We start from the raw sequence: 22,597 nt of genomic DNA, 5'->3' as shown, positions 1-22,597 counted from the left end.
CGAAGGAGGCCCATAGGAGGACGAACAGGACAGGACGCTCGTTCGCCCCCTGTTGCCTAGCAACACATCTGCAAAATGTTACAACTAAGCGTACGTACACAAGTGTGTCGTTATTTCAAGGGCTGTATTACACGGCTCTGGAGTGTGGTATTTGTCGAGTTCCTTCTTTGTTGTTTTGCGCAGGTCTCTTGACAAATAATGGCAATTTACCTTAACGGGTTGTTGTTGTTAAACATTAAAAATAAATACTTTATTTATATTTTTTGATGAATACTTTTGATCATGTTGTCACAGATAACAGGAACACATTTCTTCCGGGGGGGGGGGGGGGGGGTGAACAATGTAAATTGCTGAGAAAAATGAGCCCATCACTATTTCTGGCTCCTTGATATAGCCATTCTCCCACAGAACGCAGAGGCAGCTAGCCAGCTGGCTGTGATAGATTCAGACTGCCAGAAAGCCATTAGGTAGGAATATTACCTCTGACTGGTGGATCCAGTTCTGTCCTCCTCCATTATTCTCACTGGCTGGCAGAGTGAGCCTCTAGGTTAGCTCACACACAGGTAACAGGCTGGCTGGCTGGAGGAATGAGGTGCTATTCGTTCTCTTTTTTAGTTTTTAGGGCATTTCTGCTTTATTGGGATAGAGACAGTAGAAGGGAGGATGTGTGAGAGGTTGGTGGTGGAGTGGTGGTGGTGGTGGTGGTGGCGGGATGGTGATGGTGGTGGTGGTGGTGGTGGGGTGGTGGTGGTGGTGGTGGTGGTGGTGGTGGTGGTGGTGGTGATGGTGGTGGTGGGGTGGTGATGGTGGTAGTGGTGGTGGTGATGGTGGTGGTGGTGGTGGTGGTGGTGATGGTGGTGGTGGTGATGGTGGTGGTGGTGGGGGTGATGGTGGTGATGGTGGGGGTGATGGGGTGGTGATGGTGGTGGTGGTGGGGTGGTGATGGTGGGGGTGGTGGTGGGGTGGTGATGGTGGGGGTGATGGTGGTGGAGTGGTGAGGGTTGGTGGTGGAGTGGTGATGGTGCTGGTGGTGGTGGTGGAGTGGTGATGGTGGTGGTGATGGTGGTGGTGGTGGTGGTGGTGGTGGTGATGGTGGTGGTGGTGGTGCAGGTGATGGTGGTGGTGGTGGTGGTGGTGGGGTGGTGGTGGTGGTGAGGGTGTGGTGGTGGTGGTGGTGGTGGTGGTGATGGTGGGGTGGTGGTGGTGGTGGTGGTGGTGGTGGTGGTGGTGATGATGGTGATGATGGTGGTGGTGGAGTGGTGATGGTGGTGGTGATGGTGGTGGTGATGGTGGTGGTGGTGGGGTGGTGATGGTGGGGGTTATGGTGGTGGGGTGGTGATGGTGGGGGTTATGGTGGTGGAGTGGTGAGGGTTGGTGGTGGAGTGGTGATGGTGCTGGTGGTAGTGGTGGAGTGGTGATGGTGGTGGTGATGGTGGTGGTGATGGTGGTGGTGATGGTGGTGGTGATGGTGGTGGTGATGGTGGTGGTGGTGGGGTGGTGATGGTGGGGGTTATGGTGGTGGGGTGGTGCTGGTTGAGGGGTGAGGTAGAACTCAGAAAACGGGCTTATTGTAACGCATGTAATTGGATGTTTGATATGCGTTTTAGGCACTACAATGAGCCAACCTCCTTTTTCTACCTCCCACAGCCTCCCCTGACAGAGTATAATAACTCACGTTCATAACTCAAAAAATTCTAATTAATTGAATGTGATATTTTAAGAGAAATGTCAACACACAAGTTGCTTTTGACATACATACCTCTAGTAACCCGGTACACTCAACTCTCTCTGTCGTAAGGCCAGTACAGTACGCAACACTGTCATAACATTGTCATAACAACGTCACCAGAGGTTATAACAACCGCTGTTAGCTTAGGAGAGGCTGGAAATGAGACTACTGATAAAGGCCGGCAGCCGTAAGAGCCAAGTCTGTCGTTGAAATGAAAGACGATGGAACTTATTGAGAGAGATACGGAATGTCCTCCTCCTGGGTTTCTTTGAAGATGATATTGAGAACTGAAACTAGACATAATTTAATTAACGGAAGGTTAATTACATACGTGGGCCCGTATGGTCCTGAATATTTGAACATATTTGGAAGCATGTATGTTTGATTAAAACTACATGACATGGATGGTAGTAAGGAATCTGACTGTAAACCAACAACTGTTAAAGGCGGTAGTGGCCCACCTGATGTTAGCCTTGACCAGATAATGTATGTTTTTATTATGCTCATAATCATTCACTGTTGTTTTTAATCTGTTCTTTTTTCTTTCTCTTGCACTTTATTGCTGATGTCTTAGTTGTTTTAATTTTTCATCTGTTCTTTTGTGCTGTATTAAACAGCACTTTGAGCTGCATTCTTATGAAAGGTGTAAATAAATAAAGTGTATTATTATTATTATTATTATTAAGTGTGCTTGCAGTAGCAAGCAGCACTTATTGTTCTTGTACATATATTTTATTATTATAGCTACATTTGCCGGGTTTCGCCAGGGGGGGCAGGGTGGTGACCAAAACACACACACACATACACACACTCACACACACTCACACACACACACACACACACACACACACACACACACACACTCACACACTCACACACACACACACACACACACACACACACACACACACACACACACACAGACACAGACTTTTTGTGGAGAGAAATCGCCATTGAAATTCAATGGCGGAACTTTGAGAACAGAGTGAGCAGAAAAGGTTTTTGAACTTTTTGTACACATTTTGCACACTGCTCCCACGGCTACAATTGTATGTCTATATTCAAAAATGTTACATGGAAACGTAGAGCAACTCTTACTGTCACTCAAAATATCAACATATAAGCCCAAACATGAATAGTTTTTACGTTTCAGACGTTTGTTTGAGAGGGGGCAAGCACACTTCACAATTTCCACAGGAATTGTCCCTGTCTAGTTATTATTATTATTACTAATTTATCAAAGCTCAATGCATTTCAAGAACGTGACCTAAAATGCTATTACCTGTGTATCTGTTACTACTAAGTGTTCTTGAGATTCCTAGGCCATATAGTAAAGTGTTAGAGAGATACAATATTACAGAGATTTCCACAAGGGCCCTTAACCCTGAGACGATTAGTCGACTAAAAGGTAAATTAAACAAAAGCTAAAAACAACAAATTGAGAAAAACAGAGAGATTTATCTGTGTGTTGCCTTTGTTAATACTAAAGACAATGTCTATGTGAGAGCAGGTTATGAATGCAATATGCAAATCCGTTTTGATTAGCATATTCATGCTTCATTTCATACAATCTTAATGAGTTAGTTCACAGGCGTAAATGAACGGATATTAGAGAGACACATGCAGCTAAGTTCTAAGCCTTAGAAATATGGCTTTCAAAGTTGTATCTGATTCAATTTCCTGTATCATGTCTTTCAAACTCAATAAAAAAGCCCTTATGACAGTAATAAACACCTAGTATGAAAGGGAGACAGGAAGAAAGTGAGTTGAGTGATGCTGTACCTACTTTATAGGAAACCTATTACGCTCTCTTTTCACATGTTAAGGTATGTCTCCAGGTTCCCCAAAACATGATGTTGAAGTTTTTTGCTGAAAAAAAAACACTCAGATTTCCATTCCAGCATGCCTCTAAACACTGTTCTAAACTTCTGTTTCAGTCATTTTATGGACGGGCTACGTCACGGGTTGGGAAATAAAATTTAAAAATATATACAGTATATCCCAGTGTTCCCCACAAAACAAGGGAACCAAAACCATTTTCGATCCATTAAATGGAAATGACTCACAGACTCACTCAACATGTTTTCTTACTCAACCTTTGATCCATATCTAATCTACATTTACATTTTTGGCATTTAGCAGAAGCGACTTACAACAAATACATATACATTTGTCTAAGTAAGATCCATCAATCATAGCAAGAAAGTGGGCACCCATAGTCAAAATGCCATTTACAATTAATATCTAAGTGAAAAGAAGCAAACCTAACCTCTAAATGGTACAACGTTAAACATGACACATTTCATCACATTTTAAAGCAAGATTGATTGATTTATTTTCTTTTTACTTTACAGTTTCAAAATAATAAAACAAGGAAAAAGGCAGCTAGTGTTTTATATTTGTATGTGGTATTTCATTTCATTGATGTTGACGTGACTGTAAATATTCTTGTATTTCAGTTTCACAATCTGCAAAAATAATATTCAATGAAGAAACTTGAAACTTGAAACTGAAACTTGAGGTTGGTGTTTGTTTAGCCTGGGTCCTCTTGTATTTAGCCTGGGTCCTGTGTTTAGCCTGGGTCCTCCTGTGTTTAGCCTGGGCCCTCCTGTGTTTAGCCTGGGTCCTGTGTTCTCTCTATACAAGTGGATCCTGGGTAATTGTGTTGATATCACCCCCGGCAACAAACACGCCAGTCTGTCTCCATCCATTCACAGAAAGCGGAAACCCCAAACCCAGTAATGAGCCCCTCTTAGAGGGCTGGCTGCTGCAGCCTACCTGACTGCCTTACCAATGAAGAGCAGACAGCATTCTCTGGCCTGCCTGCCTGCCACTGTCACACATAACTAGTTGTGACACCCATTCCTGTGTCTCTCTGGCAGGAGGGGAAGAAAGCAGGCTTTGGGAAAGCTGTGCCTCTCTCACAGTAATGTGATCGCCAACCCAGCCAAGAGGCTGTGAATGAAGTGAAAACCAACATACACATACTGTCAGATAAACTAGATTCTACATCGCAGAAAGGCAGGCTATTTAGGCTTTGTTCGATAGGATTTCCAGTGGGCTAATATTGGCATTAAAGTTGACTTTATTCACTGAAGAACTGACCATATCGCTGAATTAATACGTTCTCTGAAATAAAATTTCATGGACAGCCAGTGGGTTCTTTTTATTTTTGTCAAAGGAAAGAGTCCCAGAGACACATGGCATTTACATCTCAGTGGAGTCGACATCAGTATAAATAGCTGTGCACAGGAAGCCATCCTTTAAGTATGGTCTGCTGCAGAGCGGTAACGAGGGAGGGGGGGTGGTGACCTCCCTTCCAAAGCTCAGGACACGATTTGCATGATTCGTTTTGTCAGTTCGATGCTCTCATGTGTTACACAATGAATGACACAAAAGTCTTTCTTTTTTGTATGTATCTTGAGAGTCAGAACTAAAAATATAAAAAAGGGGTGTGGGTCATCTGGGCCCTAGAGAACTTCTCAAGATTACAGGGCTATGGGTTAGGGTTGGGGTTGGGGTTTGGGTTAAGGTTAGGGTTGGGGTTAGGGTTTCTAGGTATACAGTTTTAAACGTTATGTACCTGTATTGTGTGTGTTTAAAATACAGCCGATATTTTTAGCTTTTACCATTCATTGGGAATAAATCAATCATCATAATCTAAATGTCAACTACAGTAGACGGTCTCGTTTACAACATAATCTAAACATCATGTATATTGTCTAGCCCACTACATATTCTAAACATCATGTATATTGTCTAGCCCACTACATAATTTAACCGTCATGTAGATGATCTAGTTTACAAAAGAACCTTGAAAGACTGAGTGTGTGAACTTTGCATTTCTGCTTTCCACTACAACAATGGTGATTCACTGCTGCGTTGTTGCCTGTAACAGAGCAGCATAAGTGGCAGCGAGAGAGAGCGAGAGAGAGAGAATGAGAGAGAGAGAAAGAGCGAGAGAGAGAGAGAGAGAGTGTGTGAGAGAGAGAGAGAGAGAGAGAGAGAGAGAGAGAGAGAGAGAGAGAGAGAGAGAGAGAGAGGGAGAAAGAGAAAGGATACTGCAGCTAGATTATTGCCACCATCTGCAATTACAGGGTTCACTGCACGCCTCGCACAATCAGGTGGGCCACCAATGACTGCCAATCTTTTGAGTCCTCGGTGCAGGTCGGTCGACCAACCCGTGCCATGTCTGACGCCCACCCCCAGCACCGGCCTCCCCCCACCATCCCCGCAGGGCCTGCACACCAGATGGGATTGGAAATGCTAAATTTCATTTAGGTATCATTAGTAGGTTAGCTCACCCCTCATTGGCTCGCCATCTGCCAGGGTTTCGCTGCCCCTGCATGCCGTTACTGGAAGTATCAGATCCTACAGCTGAATGCTTTCACAGAACCAGCCTCTCCAAGGCTGCCTCTCTGTCTGAGAAGATCAGAAACAACAACTTTTTGGGGGACCTTTTTCTTCATGGTCAACCAGCTATGTTTGTTTTAAGGAGCCTGCACTTCACTTGAACCTTCAGCTAGATAGCACTGTCATAATAATGAACGAACCGATGCTATGTTGTCGACCTGTCATGACTGCTGATTTAGGTACATGACAACTGTCTGTACACAGGAAGGAAACAATCTTGTCCTGGGTGGACAGTTTTACAGAAGATTAAAGTTACATTGCTGTTTCTTTGTCTCCATACATAGTCAACTGGAGATGTCATAGATGTGGTAAGGTTGAGTGACTGAGTGTTGATTGATGCCATAAGGCCTGTCAGACCAGATGCATCGACAAGTCTGTGGTGGAGACAGAAACAATAACACAGTCGACCTTAGGTGATATGGCTGTAGGTTCGACTGTAACAACAACATTGTTTTTAAGGGGCTTGGTTCCCCTTTTGCTATTTCGCTTGAATTCCATGTGTGTTGAGAAAAACACACGTTACTCCAGCTGGGTGAGAATGGCATTTCTTTCGATGTGTGTATTTGTGTTGTTCAATGTTTCTCTATACTTTTCCGAGACTCAAAAAACTCACAACTAAGACCCACAATAAGTCGATAATCCCTCTGTGAGACACTATTAATGTTTTGCATTAACTGTGTTCATTCACAACCTTTCACAGGGGTATTTTATTTATTTCAGGAGACACCGCGGGACTAAGAAGATTATAAGCGCAGTTTTTTCAATTTATCTCACGCCTCCAGACTGCACTTTCTTGACGAGCTGTCTTATCACATTTCGCCAGGAACCACAGAACGATTGGCATCATTTTCGGAATCTACCATTTCGGAATTGTTTGTTTCGCTACAGTAAATTACTCTGCCATAACATCGCCTATTCACCGCCGTCTGTTCGGGGGTCAAACGGTGGAGGCGGGGTGTCAAGCCTTTATAGGCCAACAAAACGATTGAGAATACAATAGGCTATACTATAAATCTTGATATCACCATGGCCTTTTGTGTTCGTTTTGGTATGCCTACCAGCAGGAAAATGCCTCTTAACATCGTGAGCTTAGAATGATAAGGTTCTATCTCCGTTTAGAATGATAAGGTTCTATCTCCGTTTAGAATGATAAGGTTCTATCTCCGTTTAGAATGAGAAGGTTATATCTCCGTTTAGAATGAGAAGGTTCTATCTCCGTTTAGAATGATAAGGTTCTATCTCCGTTTAGAATGATAAGGTTCTATCTCCGTTTAGAATGAGAAGGTTATATCTCCGTTTAGAATGAGAAGGTTCTATCTCCGTTTAGAATGAGAAGGTTCTATCTCCGTTTAGAATGATAAGGTTCTATCTCCGTTTAGAATGAGAAGGTTCTATCTCCGTTTAGAATGATAAGGTTCTATCTCCGTTTAGAATGAGAAGGTTCTATCTCCGTTTAGAATGATAAGGTTCTATCTCCGTTTAGGGCAGTTCAGAGATATTGAGCGTCAAAGTTTTTACATTCCATTATGTTCTGTGAGATGGAACCTTTGTATTTTATGAATTACTCAAAAATGTCAACATTTTAAAAATAACACCACACAGGCATTAATAAACACCTAATGGGTCAGATTATGTAAAAAACTCAATTTTGCAAAAAATGGAGATAGAACCTTATAATTCTAACGTCACGAAGTATCAATCGCATCACCAGATCACTTACTTACTTTTCTGCGTGGAGGGAGTTTGGGTTATAGTGACATAACTTTGAGGTCGCCTATTTGAACGGTCAGGCATTGCAAAAATGTCATATTAGGCCTACATTACGTAGGTATCAACGGTGTGAGAGTGGGCCTATCAATCGCTGGTGAGAGAAAAACACACACACACAAAAAAAACAGAAGTTGATTACCCAAAAAAAAAAAAGTCACCATATAAAACGTTGAGACAAGGGGATGCTCGAGTGCGATCTCAGTGGAGGAAATGCTGGGCACGGGGAGGAGGGTCGACTTTCAGATGACATTGACGCTATGTAGATGAGTGTGGGGTGCATTCGTGCTCCGTGTAACGGGTCTGCTCGCTGAAGTTAGACGGTGGCGCACGGAGAAGCTACTCCTCTCTCCGTTCCCTCTCTCTGTCTCTCCTTTCAGCACCACTCACCGCTGGACAGCACCCCTCCAAGACACTTTCTTCACCTTTCTCCACCCCTCAGGATAATAGTTTTGTTCCCGATCTTCACATGGAAAGGGCTTTCGGTGGTTTACGCACGTAGAATTGCAAGGGCGCACTTACAACTTTTTATTTTTTTGGACGAATCCACGCACGGATATTACCGTCGACGGAATTCTGGCTGGCAGTGCGAATTTTTTTTTTTTGTAAGTACGAGAATCTACTTTTAATAATGTGTGAGAAAAAATGTTTTGGGAATTCATAACCGGGCGTAAAACCGTGTAGAACCGATTTGGATATGTCGTTGGAGCGCCTGTGGAGTTGAATGGTTTTTTTAGGTGATGTGCACAGAATAATTGTGTTGGATATTCAATATTCATTTTCTTAAAGCTTCCTCATCGTATATATATATATTTTAAAAATGTGTCCTTAATCTATACCCACGATACATTCTATAAGTCATAGAATATCATTAAATGTATTTTTGTAAGACATGCCGGACGCGTAAAGCTTTGCGCTCGCCGGGTTCTTTTGTTGGCGACGGGTTTTCTGTCTCACTTCAACTGAATACATGTCGTCTCTTTTCTTACGTGCCAAAATAGAGAAGGGAGAAAAGACGACGGAAGATTATATTTATATGACAATGTTGGAAGTTTGATTTTGATTTTAGAATTGCAAAAAAAAAAAAAAAAAAGGACAAGAAAAATCAAGACATTGTGTATCCACAATTACGCACATTTGTTTTGGTAACTATATGCTATATGCTGATGAAACGCTTTAAATGTGACAATCAATCACTTTACTGTCATATATCAACGGAAAACAGTCTATATTTTATGTTGATTCTTCTTAATAAAATATCGAACAATATTGTATATTTCTGTCTAGTTTATATTTTATTCATTTAGGTTATACGTTTGGTTAGGTTCATAATTTATTAACCCTTCATTTAGGATTAATTGGAGAGTGATTGTCGTCGCCGACCCCCTAATGTGTTAAATGACCTCTCCTCTCCGACGTGCTGGCCCAGTAGGCTATTGCAGTATGTGTTAAATGTTCAGACAGTATTCGTAAGATGTTTAGAATAACGACGTTTTCTCAAAGGTGAAAATACGTCCCAAAGGTCCTCATTTGATCCCGTGCAGTCAGAACCATTCATTGGACTGAAGTCTTAATAACTGTGTTCGATGGAATTGATGTTAATTTGAAGGACATTTGACATGAACTCATTAGAGTCTGTTGTTAATAAAATTCTCTGTTGAGTCTGTTGTAAAAAAAAAACATTTTTTTTCCTTCCAGATTCGCTTTTCCCAGCTGCCTTGCTGCTCCAAGCTTCTCCTGATCTCCTGCCGAACCTACGGTCCCGGGGCCGGGTAACGGACCGCGAAACTGCTGTCTACGTGGACTGGTGCTGAAATCTCCCGTGTGCCGTTCAGGACTCCTGCGAAACCCAAAAACATGGCGACTAACGGTACTAAAGCCTCGGACGGACACGTGTTAACCGAGGTGAACGAGGCTCCTACGACTAATGACAAACCCAAAACCTTGGTGGTGAAAGTCCAGAAGACGAAAAAGGAACTTCCCGAGAGGGAAACGTGGAGTGGAAGATTTGACTTTCTCCTGTCATGTGTTGGATACGCGATTGGACTCGGGAATGTCTGGAGATTTCCTTATCTGTGCGGGAAGAACGGAGGAGGTACGGTAATCAACAGATGTTGGGCATTTTTCCCACGTTTCAGAACAAAAGGAAGCAAAAAAAAAAAACTCGATCCTTCAATCGGCATTTAAATAATCTAAATTCCTCAAGTGTTTTTTTTCTCCCGTCGCGATTGTGCCGTGCGTAATTACGCGCACAACGCCTAGACCTATACGCCGAGATCTCTTGATTTGAGGCGCATGTAAAAACAAAAATATCTGTTATAGCTCTGGATTATTTTAAATGTTAATGGTATGTGCAATGCCTCACTTTTTTTACATGACCTTACTCTTCACCTTCTATCCAGGGGCCTTCTTGATTCCATATTTTTTGACCCTCATATTTGCTGGAATGCCCCTGTTTCTGCTGGAGACGGCCCTTGGCCAGTACACGTCCGTCGGGGGACTGGGGGTGTGGAAACTCGCTCCTATGTTCAAAGGTAGGCCAGCTAACCAGCTGAATAAATGAGACGGTCTTGCTGATTGACCATAAAAACGGAATACAAATACGATGTGTATACTTGTCCTGTTTGTGTGCTCTGTCTTTGTGTACTCTCTCTCATTGTGTGCTCTCCTTTTCACCCTTTCCCTAAATGAAACTGTTACTATGCACCTTGACAGTTAGTGTGTGAGGGAAGCATGTTATTTTTTATTTTTGATGTTCTTGTTAGAATAGAGATTAACACGTCATTCCTAATGTCACTCTTTCAGGAGTGGGTTTGGCTGCAGCAATGCTCTCTTTCTGGCTAAACATTTATTACATAGTCATCATATCCTGGGCCATTTACTATCTCTGGAACTCCTTTACCACTGTAAGTATGACATTTACTAGATATTTTTTCTACCAGTAAAACTCACTGAAGAAAATAGAGTCAAATGAGCTCTTTAAGAGAAGAAACAAGAGCACTGATAAACATGTGATGTTATTGCGTCTCACCTGTCAAGGATAAACATCAGACCAAATGTCCCAATTGGAGTTGCAATGTGGAGGAGGAGGAGGAGGAGGAGAGAGAGAATTTGGGAAGAAAAACAAATAACATGGTGTGAGAAACATGGTGTTTATTGCAGGAGCTTCCATGGAAGTCATGTGACAATGAATGGAACACTGACCGCTGCTTCTCTAACTACTCTATCGGAAACACCGCCAATCTGACCAGCGCCGTGCAGGAGTTCTGGGAGTAAGACCACACTCTCTTTTACAGTCAGGGGTCTGGGTTGGCTGGGTTAGGGTTAGGGTTAGAGTTAGGTTAGGGTTGGCTGGGTTAGGGTTAGGGTTAGGGTTAGCGTTAGGTTAGGGTTGGCTGTGTTACGGTTGGCTGGGTTAGGATTGGCTGGGTTAGGGTTGGCTGGGTTAGAGTTAGGTTAAGGATGGCTGGGTTAGGGTTAGAGTTGGCTGGGTTAGAGTTAGAGTTAGGTTAGGGTTGGCTGGGTTAGAGTTAGAGTTAGGTTAGGGTTGGCTGGGTTAGTGTTAGGTTAAGGATGGCTGGGTTAGGGTTAGAGTTAGGTTAGGGTTGGCTGGGTTGGTTGGGATAATGTTAGGGTTGACTAGGTTAGGATTAGGTTAAGGTTGGCTGGGTTAGGGTTAGGTTAGGGTTGGGTTGGCTGGGTTAGAATTAGGGGGTTAGAGTTGGGTTCGGGTTAGGTTAGTGTTGTCTGGGTTAGGGTTGGGGTTAGGCTGCTGTCCTGGACCAAGTCTCTCTTGAAAAATTGGTTCAGTACAAATAATGGAGCACTGTCAAATGGATGGATTAGTGATACAGTTCTAGATGTAACAATGTCATAGTAGAGGTAACAGTAGTAAGAGAGAAAAGTGATGGGAGTATTTTCCTAGCAAACAAGGAGTAATGGTGTCTTTCCTTTGTTATGATTGATTTCAGTGTCAATGCAGCCCGTATGGGCTATTAAGACACTAATTTGCCTCTGTGTTGTAGACGTAACATGCATCAGATGACAGACGGCCTGGAGAAGCCGGGGGAGATCAGGGCGCCTCTGGCCATAACGCTGGCCATCGCCTGGGTGCTGGTCTACTTCTGCATCTGGAAGGGGGTCAGCTGGACTGGGAAGGTAAGGCTTCGCTGGGGCCTTCTCCATATGATGCTTGTTCCTTCAACAGAGGCCTAGGAATGTTTCACACACACACACACATGCAAACACACACAGACGCACATGCGCGTGCACACACACACACACACACACACACACACGTGATGGCATATAGCATATTATCATATTCACATTATCTTTCTCCTGAAGCGGATTCATCTGGCATACTCATCTGGCAAAATCTCCCTGATTAATAATGCATTATTTCATCGGCTTTTCTTTCTGCCTTGTCTGTACGTGGAGGTGGTGTACTTCTCAGCCACGTACCCCTACTTCATGCTGTTCATCCTCTTCTGCCGTGGGGTCACCCTCCCCGGCGCGGTCGACGGCATCCTCTTCTACATCACCCCCGAGTTCAGCAAGCTCAAAGAGTCTGAGGTAACACGCCAGCAGTAACAACACATCCCGCGTGTGAAATATCTGAACGTGTTTCGAGGTGGACGGTGTGTTAAATGATTGTTGTTGTGGTTCGCTTGCACTTTTCCATTGGGACTTTTCCATTGGTTCTGTTCGTTTGTTCTGATCAGTTATTTGAAACAATTGGACCCGTGTCTGACCTTGTTATAGTGATGTTATAGACAGACTGAGTAACCTACAGTAGATGTTTTTTTTTTGCAGGTTGTTTTGAGCATAGACATATAAATTCGTTGATATAACTCATTCTATTTCTACATAATAGAACTCATTCTATTTCTACATAATAGATTCTATTTCTCTGGTTCTGCTCCCTCAGGTGTGGCTGGACGCTGCTACTCAGATCTTCTTCTCTTACGGTCTGGGCTTGGGCTCTCTGATCGCCCTGGGCAGCTACAATCCTTTCCATAACAACGTCTACAGGTTCGCTATTATCACGCCGTTCTCAGTCAATCGTGTCGTTAGAATTATAAGGTTCTATCTCCATTTATGTCAAAATTGAGTTTTTTTTACATAATCTGATCCATTAGGTGTTTGTTAATGCCTGTGTGGTGTTATTTTTAAAATGTTGAAATGTTTTAGTTAGTAATTCATAAAATACAAAGGTTCCATCTCACAAAACATAATGGGATGTAAAAAGACGCTCAGATATCTCAGAACTACCCTAAACGGAGATAGAACCTTATAATTCTAAGCTCACGAATTCAATGTGTATTGTCCCTGTATGGAAATGAAGGACGCAACCAAGTATTTACAGAAGATAACAAACATAACAGTACTACTGTAGATAATATTATTCACACACGATGAAAGAAGAGAGACAGAGATTTGAATTTTGATGAGGATCCCCTTTAGCTGAAGCTGTGGTGTCAGTGAAGAGATGATCGTACTCCGTTCAGAATGTCCTCTCTCGACGTATTGGACAGACACAGTAAACATAATCTGTCAGCTGCCAGAGCACCCCACTGCATCTCTCTCTCTCTCTCTCTCTCTCTCTCTCTCTCTCTCTCTCTCTCTCTCTCTCTCTCTCTCTCTCTCTCTCTCTCTGTCTCTCTTTCTCTCCCTCCATCTTGAATCTGGCAAGGCCCCCATTTGGGGAAACAAATGGGCCAATAGAGGCTACTGTGCTATCGCTGTGCTATCGGCTGTGCAGCGCTTGCCATTGAATGCGAAATGACTTTCCCTCCCAATGTGGTTGTGTAGATAAGGAATCGCTATCGGCTGTAACAATACAGCGTCCCTTCCCTGCGCTTTTTTTGTCCACCCCCCCCCCATGCAGAGATTCGATAATCGTCTGCTGCATCAACTCCTTCACCAGCATGTTCGCTGGCCTAGTCATCTTCTCCATCGTGGGCTTCATGGCCAACGTGACCAAGAGGCCCATAGCGGATGTGGCGGCGTCAGGTAAAAATCGCGGCCGATATCGATCTTAATGCGACTTAAAGCGCTCGTTTAAAAAACACTTGAGACAATATCTTGTGTGTGATATGTATTTTGGTTATCATTGTCGACAGAAATGAGAGGTGTAGGGTTGGTAATGGTGTCTGAATGTATCTTTTGGTTATCATTCACGACAGAAATGAGAGGTGTATGGCTGCTAATCGTGTCTGAATGTATCTTTTGGTTATCATTGTTGACAGAAATGAGAGGTGTTTGGTTGGTAATCGTGTCTGAATGTATCTTTTTGGTTATCATTGTTGACAGAAATGAGAGGTGTATGGTTGGTAATCGTGTCTTAATGTGTCCCAGGTCCCGGGTTAGCGTTTCTGGCCTACCCTGAGGCAGTGACCCAGCTGCCTGTCTCCCCTCTCTGGGCCATCCTCTTCTTCTCCATGTTGCTCATGCTGGGAATCGACAGTCAGGTGTGTGTGTGTGTGTGTGTGTGTGTGTGTGTGTGTGTGTGTGTGTGCGTGTGTGTGTGTGTGTGTGTGTGTGTGTGTGTGTGTGTGTGTGTGTGTGCGTGTGTGTGTGTGTTGGTTGTCGTAGCATCAGATATATTGTTACTCAGAGGAGGCTGGTGGAGTTAGGACGGGCTCATTTTGATGCATGGAACGGAATCAAACACACGCATTTGATATCATTCCTCATTCCATTCCATGCATCAAAATGATCAAATTTCTACCTCCACCAGCCTCCTCTGGTGCTCCAGTACGTATCTAACGACGCGTGTGTGTTGTTGTAGTTCTGCACGGTGGAGGGCTTCATCACAGCGTTGGTGGACGAGTTCCCTCGGGCGCTCCGAGGAAGAAGAGAACTCTTCATCGCCGGGGTCTGCCTCGTTTCCTACATCATCGGCCTGTCCAACATCACGCAGGTAAACGGAGCCACCCGGAAACTCCACCCGATTGGTAGTGAAGTCGTTCAACTTGATTTCATGGAGTAGATTAAGGCTATAGGCCTGGACTAAAAAAGTATTCAATAGATAATCTCCATTGAATCTCTATTTCTAGTCCTGGAGAGAACGTAGGAGAAAGTAGGCTAATTAGGTTAGCCAGACAGGCTACTATCTATTTCAAAAGCCCTCGTCTTAAAGCCAACATGGTGGCTCGTACAGTAGTGAAGTGCGGACCATGCTGAGTGAAGGTCCTCTACCAAGCCTGGTTCTGATGCAGAGAACATGTGGTGCCCTTCTGTACCTCCCATTGGACGATAGCAAATGCCTTCAGCAGATAAGCAGGAGATTATCACCTTCTGTCCCTGCCAGGCCCTCGGAGGACCACTGAGTCATCTGATTATGTGAATATGAGAAGTGTGACTGCAGGGTATTCATTGTCTCATAACTACTTCTGACTACTCTTCATGAATTCTCTCGATCTGAATTGTAAAAATCTGTGTTCTTTGCATATCCTCAGAATATTCTGTAGTTTCTTCACAAGCTGTATAGTAAACTACATCCTAACTCATTCCTGGAGCCCAAACGAAGGAGATGTCTTCTGTTGTCCAGCTCTGAGGTCAAAGACTCTTCTCTCCTGAACCACCTACTTCACTTACTGCTCTGCAACACTCACTGACCGAGTCATACACTCACTGACCCAGTCATATCCTAGCCCCTTCTCTCCAGCCCCCTGCTTGATACAACGCTGCAATGTTACAACACTACAATGTTACAACACTACAATGTTACAACACTACAATGTTACAACACTCCAATATTACAACACTACAATGTTACAACACTCCAATATTACAACACTACAATATTACAACACTACAACCCTACAACACTCCAATATTACAACACTACAATGTTACAACACTACAATGTTACAACACTACAATATTACAACACTACAATGTTACAACACTCCAATATTACAACACTACAATATTACAACACTACAATGTTACAACACTACAATGTTACAACCCTACAATATTACAACACTACAATGTTACAACACTCCAATATTACAACACTCCAATATTACAACACTACAATGTTACAACACTACAATGTTACAACCCTACAATATTACAACAATACAATGTTATAATGTTACAACACTACAACCCTACAATATTACAACACTACAATGTTACAACAATACAACATTATAATGTTACAACACTACGACTAGTACGATGTTACAACTCTACAACACTACAATGTTATAACACTACAACACTACAATGTTACAAAACTAGTGTTACAAAACTACAACACTACAATGTTACAACACTAGTGTTACAAAACTACAACGCTACAATGTTACAAAACGACAACACTACAATGTTACAAAACGACAACACTACAATGTTACAAAACTACAACGCTACAATGTTACAACAATACAACACTACAGTGTTACAACACTCCAATGTTACAAAACTGCAACGTCACAACACTACAACACTATAATGTTACAACATTACAATGTTACAAAACTACAGCGCTACAATGCTACAAATCTACAAACACTACAATGTAAAAAAAACTATGACGCTACAAAATTACAATGTTACAACACTACAATGTTATAATGTTACAACACTACAATGTTATAATGTTACAACACTACAACGTTATAATGATACAACACTACAACGTTATAATGTTACAACACTACAACGTTATAATGATACAACACTACAACGTTATAATGTTACAACACTACAACGTTATAATGATACAACACTACAAAACTACAATGCTACAAAACGCCTTAGTGGCTCTGCAGCCTCTCAATACATCCGTCACACAGGATTCATGTCTCTGCTGCAGCCCTCTTCTCTCGGACTGAAGCGATCACCCTAATCACTGCTGGGATGCCCTGCCAGTCCTGCACCCTGGCCTTCACTAGACCCCGCCAGCCCCATCACTGCCCTGCCAGCCCCCTGACTGCCCCCTCCCCAGTCCCCTCAATGCCCCCTCCCCAGCCCCGTCACTGCCCCCTCCCCAGCCCCGTCACTGCCCCCTCCCCAGCCCCGTCACTGCCCCCTCCCCAGCTCCCTCCCAGCCCCCTCACTGTCCCTCCATCCCCTCCCTCCCCCTTCGTCCCCTCGCTGCCCCTCCGGCCCCTCACTGCCCCCCAGTGCCCTCATTGCCCCCCTCAGCCCCTTCCCTGCCCCTCCGTCCCCTCACCACCCCTCCGTCCCCTCACTGCCCCCCCAGCAATCCCCCCTCCCACCCCTCACAGGCAGAGGTCACCAGCTCTGTCCACTGGTGCTCTCGCGTCGCCCGTTATTCCGACTGACCAGTTTGAGCCGTCACAGTCATTCTCTTCTCTTCCCCTCGTCTGTGAGCGTTCATCACTCGCTCTCTCTCTCTTTCTTTTCCTCTCTGCCACGATGGCCTGTATGCACGTTCATCACTTGTTCTCTCCCTCTCTCTCTCTCTCTCTCTCTCTCCTCCCCCACAGTGGCCTGTGTCCCATCTCTTCTTCCACTCACTCACTCTATCTCTACCTCTCCCGTCTCTCCCTCCACTCACTCCCTCGATCTCTCTCCTCTCCCTCCACTCCCTCCCTCTCTCTCCCTCCACTTACTCCCTCTCTCTCTCTCCTCTCCTCCACCAGGGCGGACTGTATGTGTTCAAGCTGTTTGACTACTACTCTGCCAGTGGAATGTGCCTGCTCTTCCTGGTGTTCTTCGAGTGCGTCTCCATTTCCTGGTTCTATGGTGAGTGATGTCACTCAGAGCCACGGTGCTCCTGTCTGAACAACCGTTGACTTAACGACTAAACGACAAAGCTCTCTCTCTCATGGGGTAATGCAGTTTCTTGTTCAGATTATTTAACATATGTGACACGGTCTAGTGAAAAGGTCTGCATGCCGGCAATCATCAAGTCTCACAAATGACCAAGAAGCTTCTTTAAAAAATAATAATACATATTATGAAAGTTTAAGGGCTTAAGAGACCACTCAATATAACAAAAGTCTTAGGATCACTAAATACTTATAATTTGTGAATTGGATTCACTGTATCGTCTGCCGTCCTGCTTCATGGCTACTGGGTTAGTGATACATGGCTTGTAAACAAGTTTATGACAAAAGCAACTGTGTGATCATGTAATTATGTGTTTTCCGAATGTTGTGATGTGCTAAACATGCAGTTAGATTCTCATAGCGTGTTCTTTCTTAGCTGCTAGCTAGCTACCAACGTGATGGTAGCAAACGCGTCTGTTTCGATTTAGAGCGATTTTCTCAGGTATTTGGTTTGAGGTGTTCCAACATTCAAATAACCATATCTTCTTCAACTATTTTCTGATTTCAATGTATGACACATCATTTGAAAGTTTACAATCTGCACTTTCAGAAAAGAAATGTCTTGCATTTCAGGTGTGAATAGGTTCTGTGACAACATTGTGTTTCAGGTGTGGATAGGTTCTATGACAACATTGAGGAGATGATTGGCCACAGGCCTTGCGTGTGGTGGAAGCTCTGCTGGGTGGTCTTCACTCCCCTCATCGTTGGTGTAAGTACCGTCCTACTCTATCACTGCTTTATAAAGCCTTTATTAACCCGTTATAAGGCATTTATAAACCCTTCAAAAGACTTTTAGACATGATTCTGTGCTGAGAGGTCTGCTGGTTGATCTTCCTTTCTCTCAGAGAGGTTAGAAGTACTAGTACCGTAGGTCTTAGAAAGGGTTTTTGAAGGCTTATGCACTTCAAAGTGATTCATTTATTTGAAGTGGGACAGTAAGTACTCTCTTCACACAGATCAGTGAGGATCTATTTAAACCCATCGGTATCGTTCAACTGTTAACCTCTAAGTTGACAACTTTGTCTGATGTTGATTTGTCTGATGTTGATTTGTCTGATGTTGATTTGTCTGATGTTCTGGTTATCCTGGGATATTAGGTCTGTGTCATGACGAGGTGTCTGGTTCTTCTGTTCTCTCTCTCTCTCTCTCTCTCTCTCTCTCTCTCTCTCTCTCTCTCTCTCCTCTCTCTCTCTCTCTCTCTCTCTCTCTCAGGGAGTGTTCCTGTTCAGTGCCGTCCAGATGGTTCCCCTAAAGTTGAACAACTACGTGTTCCCGGCCTGGGGCCAGGGAGTGGGCTGGTGCATGGCTCTCTCCTCCATGCTGCTCATACCTGGATACATGGTCTACATGTTCCTCACGCTCAAGGGCACGTATAAAGAGGTACGTTTCTCTCTGTCCGTTAGATTTATTCTTTTAAAATATGTTTTTAGGGCATTTCTGCGTTATTGGGATAGAGACAGTAGAGATTGACAGGATAGATGGGTGAGAGAGAGGAGGGGCGACATGCAGGATATGTCGACGGCCGGAATCAAACTGGGGACCCTGCGATTACATGGCTGACGACGCCTTAGTGTGCTACGCCACCAAGCGCCCCAAGTCCATTATATTTATAACTCACTGTACATTATGTTCAACAGCTGATTATGATTAAATAATGGGACAGATATAAATGACAACAGAGGAAAATTCCAAGCATAGGCTGCAAGGCATTCATCCACAGAATACACTAAAGCTAAACTATTAGCTCAAAGACTGGATTTCCTTCAACTGCATAAGATGTGTTTTGCGACGCTAGATTTAGATTGAAAATATTCAGCCCGTATTCAATCAATGGCCTATAGGAGCTTTCTACACTGCACTTTCAGAAGTGTGTTTGATTTGCAATGATCTGCAAGCGTATACTGGCCTGTGTTCTGATAGATCAGAGGTTTATGGTACAGACTGAGACAGGTGTGTTCTAGATAGATCAGAGGTTCTACAGACTGAGACAGGTGTGTTCTAGATAGATCAGAGGTTTATGGTACAGAGAGACGGGTGTGTGACAGGGCCTCTGTGTAGCTGCAGCTTTAGCTAAATGAGCAATGATTGCTATTGATGCCGTTGATGGATTTGCTGCGGCGCTCTGGTTGTCAGTAGCGACAAGCAGCTGACTTCTGATTGCCTAATTGTAGCAATCAGTGGGTTGATTAGAGTGCTTCAGACAGAGGTCCACTCTCATCAACGCTTAGCGAGCTACAGCATGATACTGCTTACATAACGATACAGTAACTGCACACCTGCCCAGGGACCGCAGATAGAAACGAGCCTTTTGGCTGCATCTGCCACATAGATGTTTATCCATGCGAATGGGCTCCTGTCACTGGAATCTCATAAGGCAGAGGAACGACTGTTCTGCATATGATAGTTCCCTAAAACCAAAACCTGAAACTATTTTTTTAAAAACGTGTTGAATTTGCCAACGAAACACAATGTCTGTCTACCCCAATGTCGGTAGAGTAAGAAATCCTTCTAACATTATGACTGCCAATGGTCCCTGGCCCAAGCGTAGATTACTTTTTCTTGCTATGACTGATGGATAAATGACTTACTTACTTAGTCAAATGTATTTGTATCCCTTTAGATAAAGGCATCTACTAAAAGACCAAAAATTGCAATGTCTGTAACCTCCGGTCTGTCTTGGACTATGGTGATGTGATCTATAGACATGCTACGTCTTCAACGCTAACGCCACTCTATCACTCTGCCCTTAGATTTATAACAGGTGCTAATTCCAACACTCACCATTGTCTTTTATATAACATATAATAACAACATATATAACATGGTTGGTTGGTCATCCCTGGGAATGAGGCCAAATAGGCATTGGTGTCTGGCGCTTCTTAGGAATTTGCCACCGTACATTTCTGTATCGTTAAATCAGAATCTTGGCCCTTACCGCACTCGATCAAATGATTGGCTTGCTCTAGAGGTCCCCAGTATGCGTACAGAACGTGGAAAGACTGCCTTCTTATTTGCTGCTCCACACTCCTGAAACCTGCTACAAAGCACTTTTAAGATAGACTCTCTCCCATCTTATCTATTTGTACCTGCTTTGTTTGATCTTTGTTGAAATGTGTGTTTAATATTGTTGCACTGTATATGTATATCCTTGTGGACTCGCCCCACTGAAAATGAGGGTCTCCCTCAGTGGTCCCGAGTTGAAATAAAGGCTTGAAATTAAATGAAGTCACATATATGATTGTCATGCGAGTCTAGCACTCCATGCGAGTCTCCACTGTTGCGTGTGGGATGTTTCTCATACCTGTGTCCTTCATTACAGCGACTGAGGATAATGATCCAACCAATCAAAATAGTGAAAGCCCAGGAGAATGGCCCCGAGCAGCAGACAGAGAACCTCAACCCAGCCAATGAGGAGGCTTACATATAAACCCCACCCACCCATCCAATGCCAGGCCAAGTCTCATGCAGAATAACGTAATCATGGTTGAGCGAGACCAAGGACTTTCATGTCTGAAATATAATCACCTACCTCCAGGGGGAACATGTGACCAACCTGATTACACTTTTTGTTTTTTCATTTGATTTGTTTTTGTTTGTAAAAAAATAAATATTAAAAAGAAGAAGAAGAGGAAAAACAAACTACCCGACAATGTTCTTGTGATAGTTTGTATTTCATATGCAAAAAATTATGTTAGTCTTTCTAAAATGTGACCTAGAATTACTGTAATTTGAATTATAATTTAAATTTGGAGGCCCAATGTGATTCAACACTACTGTGCTAATTTAAGATAATGACAAGTAATTAATCTAGTAAAAAAAAAAAAGGGGAAAAAAAGTATTATTGTAAAAAGAAGAATATATAGATTTTCATCCGTTTGTATTTGAAAGAAATACACAAAAAGTGAATGCAATGTACGTAGTAGGTGAATAAATGCAACAGGACAATTGCATAGTGAAATTGAATATTGACCAATTTGTGAGCAATGGGAATGTGCAACAGGTAAGGCCAAATCTCCTTCTATATGTATATTAGTATGTAGCCAGACGATCACTCCCTCCCAAGACCCTGCAGTTTATGACAAACAGTTTATTCCACTCCGTCCCGGGGCGCAACCTTTGAAAAGCACAAGGCCGGTAGGCTGTGAAAAGCACCCAACCCTTTTGGCATGATTGAATACCTGTTACAGAAGCATATTAACCTATAGCGAGAGACTGTTACAATTGTATCTTTGTTTTCTAAAGAACAATAACTTTTTATGTCTGAAACTTTTTTTAGAATCAATTGTAGGATGTTTTCTATGTAAAAGTGAGTGAGAAGGACCAAAATCATACTCATGTAAAAGGCATTAGCAAAGACATGTATGACACCTACAATCAAAACTCTTTCAAATTTAGCATATCACCTAGTCACTGCTCAGCACAGGGTACAAAGTATATTACCAATAAAGCACCATTGGAGCAGTGACTGACAACCCCATAACAATACAGGCTGATCTACTGTTACATTTTCATGAGTGTTCCACTCCTCAGGAACCATGGTGGAAGTGACCAAATTCTCGGCTGAGGTTAGGGAGACACAGGCTGCGAAGGCCTTCAGCCAAGCCTCTGTACTGAAGCTAGGGAAATACTAACTGTGAAGGCATTCAGCCTCTACTGAAGCTAGGGAGATACAGGCTGTGATGGCATTCAGCCTCTACTGAAGCTAGGGAGATACGAACTGTGAAGGCCTTCAGCCTCTACTGAAGCTAGGGAGATACAAACTGTGAAGGTTTCAGCCATCCATTAGTCATGTTAGTAGAAGACATACAAACCGTAGTGTGTTACTATCACCGTGTGCAGGTCTCGGCCTATGAGACAGACATCCAAGACGGAC

General features: G+C 43.3%; 1 protein-coding gene across 1 annotated transcript; it reads left to right on the top strand.

Annotated features, from left to right (window-relative positions):
* Positions 1-9,766: 9,766 nt before the first annotated feature.
* slc6a1b (solute carrier family 6 member 1b) lies at positions 9,767-21,151 on the top strand (the record flags this gene model as incomplete). The annotated part of the gene is made up of 14 exons (XM_080545942.1): positions 9,767-10,004; positions 10,312-10,443; positions 10,715-10,815; positions 11,072-11,181; positions 11,935-12,067; positions 12,350-12,484; positions 12,840-12,943; positions 13,800-13,924; positions 14,270-14,382; positions 14,703-14,834; positions 17,536-17,638; positions 18,333-18,433; positions 18,937-19,104; positions 21,044-21,151. The coding sequence occupies 14 exons, from the start codon at positions 9,767-9,769 to the stop codon at positions 21,149-21,151; spliced, it is 1,803 nt and encodes a 600-aa protein (XP_080402068.1).
* Between the last annotated feature and the right edge of the window lie 1,446 nt (positions 21,152-22,597).

This window comes from Nansenia antarctica, assembly GCF_963989245.1.
Source record: "Nansenia antarctica genome assembly, chromosome: 15".
Taxonomy (NCBI): domain Eukaryota; kingdom Metazoa; phylum Chordata; class Actinopteri; order Argentiniformes; family Microstomatidae; genus Nansenia; species Nansenia antarctica.
This window is presented reverse-complemented; position numbering and strand designations above follow the sequence as displayed.